Below are 3,711 nucleotides of genomic sequence, written 5' to 3'. Positions count from 1 at the left end.
TATTCGGTTAATAGCATTCTTTGTGCCCTACAGTGTAACAAAGTTGATAAAAAATAAAATTTAAGGCATTTTTTTCCTCTATAAAAGACTGGCATAAAGAGACTTCTGAAATATTAATGAGAAATGTTAAACTTCTTTCTAGGTGAAATACATATTTTCTGACAAGACGGGCACTTTGACATGCAATGTGATGCAGTTTAAGAAGTGCACCATAGCAGGAGTTGCTTACGGGTGAGTTTTTTCTCTTTAATTAGAATACGAAGTACGTACTTAATTCGTGCTGGCTATTTTTTTTATATTTGAGAGTTCTTATTAGGGGAGAATTGTGGGTTTTTTTTTAATCTAGAAAGCAGATATTTTAATTTCAGGACGCCTGTCTATTTCATGTTTTATGGTTTGGTATCGTTTTCACGTGGGGTGACTGTCGGCCCCGCCCAGGAGTTTCTGCAGTTGAGTGTTGTGAAGGTCTCCGGCCCTGGTAGTAAGGACGAAAGAGGTTCCCTTTACGATGCCGTAAAGTTAGAGCACAGCTTGGGTGTGGTAAGAACGTGTGGTCAGGCCCGGGGCAGTTTCCAAGTTAAAATAGTATTGTTTCTCTCACGCTCATCCCTTCGATTTATTTCTTTTACCATCTCTCTTTTTTGCAGCCACCGAGCAATCTAAAAACGCTGATGATAGGAAGGAGGTAGAGATAGGAAACTGTTTAATCTTACTTCCAGGCGTGCTCCCCTAAACGGTTCAGCAGCCCCTCTTTGAGATATGTTAGAGGGTCACGTGAGAAAGTCACTACGTTTTCTGCAAAGAACATCAAAAGGTGGAACACTCTCCTGGTTGGCTAACTTTGGCCGGTTACCAAACTTTCCAACTGTCCTCCTCTGTCTGCAGTTGAGCTAGTCACGTATCAGCCTCTCCTCATGCAAACAGGGGCACTTGCTTCTGGGGTTTCTGCCTTGGCCTCACTCTTCCACACTCCCTGTCTCCACGCAGCAAGCCAGGATAAAAAGAGCGTTGAATTTTCAGAATGCCCTAGTTAAAATGATAAATTAGTAACCATTTCGTGAAAAAGTTTACCAAGTATGATGACTCCTAGATATCCTTGTTCTTTGGGTTAGGAGAGAGTGGGACTGAGAATGTCTTCAACCCGTGTGTGTAAATGAAGTTAAAGAGACAGTTGATTGGCTTTTTCAGACTGCAAAGACAGGCTGTTGGTTTAAGAAGCAAACTTACTGTTTCCTGGGCTGGATGCTATTTGGCATCTTCCTTCTTTATTCGAAGATCTCCTAATTTCCTCAGACAAAGGAGGCTTTCCTGGCTCTTCCCAGCTCTGTGTCCCCCCTACCCCACCGCAACCGGAGCAGGAGAGTGGCAGCCACATTTTTTGACATCTTGTCCTTATGTAGTCACCCGTAATTCTCCCAGAGGAGGATAGAAAAACCCTATTTTGATTCTAGAGTTTACTGTGCTGTCAGATTTATGGTGATGTTTGTTTTTACACAAATGCCGCATTCATTCGTAAATAGTACTATGTCTACAGTGACCTGGTTAATAATTATCCTCCTTTTTTTACTTTGTCTAGTTTTCAGTTCGGTAAGCAAGTTCTTCAAATTAGTAATTACTGATTATGAAACTATCAGAACAGAAAACTAAAATGAGATGTAGCGTCTCCTCTGAATTTTATCGGGTTGTTTCTTATTCCTGGAATAAATAGATCTTTAAACATTCCTGGGCGGTAGTTCTGAAGAGCCATTCCTTTGTCTGTTGGTGATGTGATCATTAACAACTGATACAGGATGGGGTGGGTTTGAGCTAAGTATTGCCATCATTTAGAGTAAGTTGCCAGTGAAACGAATTTCCTCTTGGAGAAATAACATTTCTTAATAATGAGGTACGGTCATAAGGCGTGAGTTCTAGCTTTGTCTTGAATTCACCACGTGACCCTAGACAATTTCTTTTCAGATATTTCCAGTTCTTTAAAATGAGGAGAGAGGTGAGACCAGATGATCTCTAAGGTCTTTTTCCAGATATGAAATCTAAAATAAGGTTTAGAAATAAAAACCAGAAATTCCCTTGTTTGCAGATTTTAACTGTATAAACCAAAATATGTTTTCTCTTTGGATATTGTATCACGTTTTCAAGAATACCAGAAGCCACCCAGAGTAAAGCTAGTTGTTGAACTGCTTACAGTAACCACATATTGTTGGCATGTGTGCTTTTAGGCATCGTTTACCCTGATTGAGTTTAATTGACCTCCGCTCTCCCACATATCCTGGTTGGGGGTTGGATTGTCAGCATTGTGGAGAGCTGTTGCTATCTGGATGTTCTGGAGAAGCCATGACCACGTGTTTATAGGAGAAGGGAACACAGTGCTGTACTTAGTTCCAGCCAGTCTACACGGTGGTGGGGGCGGGGCTGGTAATGACCATAACCCCCTTTCTGTGGGGATTTCCTCTGGGCACTCTTGGGTTATAGGAACCCAGACAGGGAAATAATGTGGTTTTGCTATCCCGGAAGAAAGCAAGGGGTTTATCTCCCTACCCCAAAGGAGATGACAAAACAGGAGAGAGTCACGCAGACTTTCAGATACCAGCAAAGACCTTTGGGGTACAGGTTCATAGCTGATTTCTCTTCAGTGTTTTTAAGCAGTTAAGGTAAAGCTTGGTTTTACTCTAGGTAGAGTCAGAGGTGAGTTCTGCTGTGTTTTATTAGCTAAGAGGATAAGACTTGAAGTCTCCTGATAGTATAATCTTGAGCTAGGTGCTGGCTTCGGCAGCACGTATACTAAGATTGGAAAGATACAGGGAAGGTTAGCACAGCCCCTACTCAAGGACGCATGCAAATTCATGAAGCGTTCCACATCTTTCTATCTGGGTGACGGGCCATGTAACCAAAAACATTTATACCCCGTGATACTTTGACATAAAAAAAAATTTTGTAATAGAAAAAAAAAAAACTCAACTAGTTCTGTGTATCCCATAGGCTTATAAGAAGCTAATGTACACTTAATCGTGCTTCTACGTTTAATTTTAGTAAATTTTCTCTCATTGCCCTTAACCTCTGCCCCAAATTGGATTCATGATGGGCAACAAAATAAAAAGGTTTGAACACAGTTGCCGAGAATGATTATTTTGTAGAGGTCAACTTTGCAGTAGGGATATACCGTACTTATTAGATTATTTCATTAGATCTTTATAGGGGATAATTATAGTTAAATGTAAGTGAATTGTGCTATCATTTATAAATTTAACTTACTACAAACGAGACATTCTACCGTAACTATTTATTATGAAAGTATCATTTCAGCAGATTGCTTCCCGTGGGGAATAAGTCAGTGTGATCACAGTGACGTGAGCGACAGGAATAGGTGAGAAGCTTCCGTGTTGAGTTGTTCGGATTCTCAGTACAGGGTATTCAGAGACTCGATCCTAAGCACCATCTTAGTGAACACGTTAGACCTGATTATGAGAATGAGCTGGCCGAGGCTTAACGGGTTATAATCTCTGATGCTTAAAAGGAAAAATTTTGTTGAGCAAACTAAACAGTACTTTTTTGTGAGCAGGACATTTAATTAGTATTAAAAACATCATTTACATTTTCCTTCGGTAAAAAAAAGAATTCTCAAAAGCAATCTTTATATATAAATATGTATATGAGAAGCTTTACTTGATAATATTTTGTGTAGCAGTGTGTTTGCTGAAAGGATCAGTTGCTCCT

At 40.0% G+C, this 3,711-nt stretch overlaps 1 protein-coding gene across 1 annotated transcript in view; it reads left to right on the top strand.

Annotated features, from left to right (window-relative positions):
* Positions 1-3,711, top strand: part of ATP8A1 (ATPase, aminophospholipid transporter (APLT), class I, type 8A, member 1) — a 272,471-nt gene that overhangs the window by 96,330 nt on the left and 172,430 nt on the right. Inside the window, exon 13 of the mRNA XM_012648479.1 lies at positions 143-231. Within this exon, the coding sequence (XP_012503933.1) occupies positions 143-231 (89 nt within the window). The remainder of the gene's footprint in view (positions 1-142; positions 232-3,711) is intronic.

The sequence above is a fragment of the Propithecus coquereli genome, unplaced genomic scaffold, assembly GCF_000956105.1.
Source record: "Propithecus coquereli isolate 6110/MARCELLA unplaced genomic scaffold, Pcoq_1.0 Scaffold288, whole genome shotgun sequence".
NCBI lineage: Eukaryota > Metazoa > Chordata > Mammalia > Primates > Indriidae > Propithecus > Propithecus coquereli.
The sequence above is the reverse complement of the archived record's forward strand: the minus strand, read 5'-3'. Positions and strand labels throughout refer to the sequence as shown.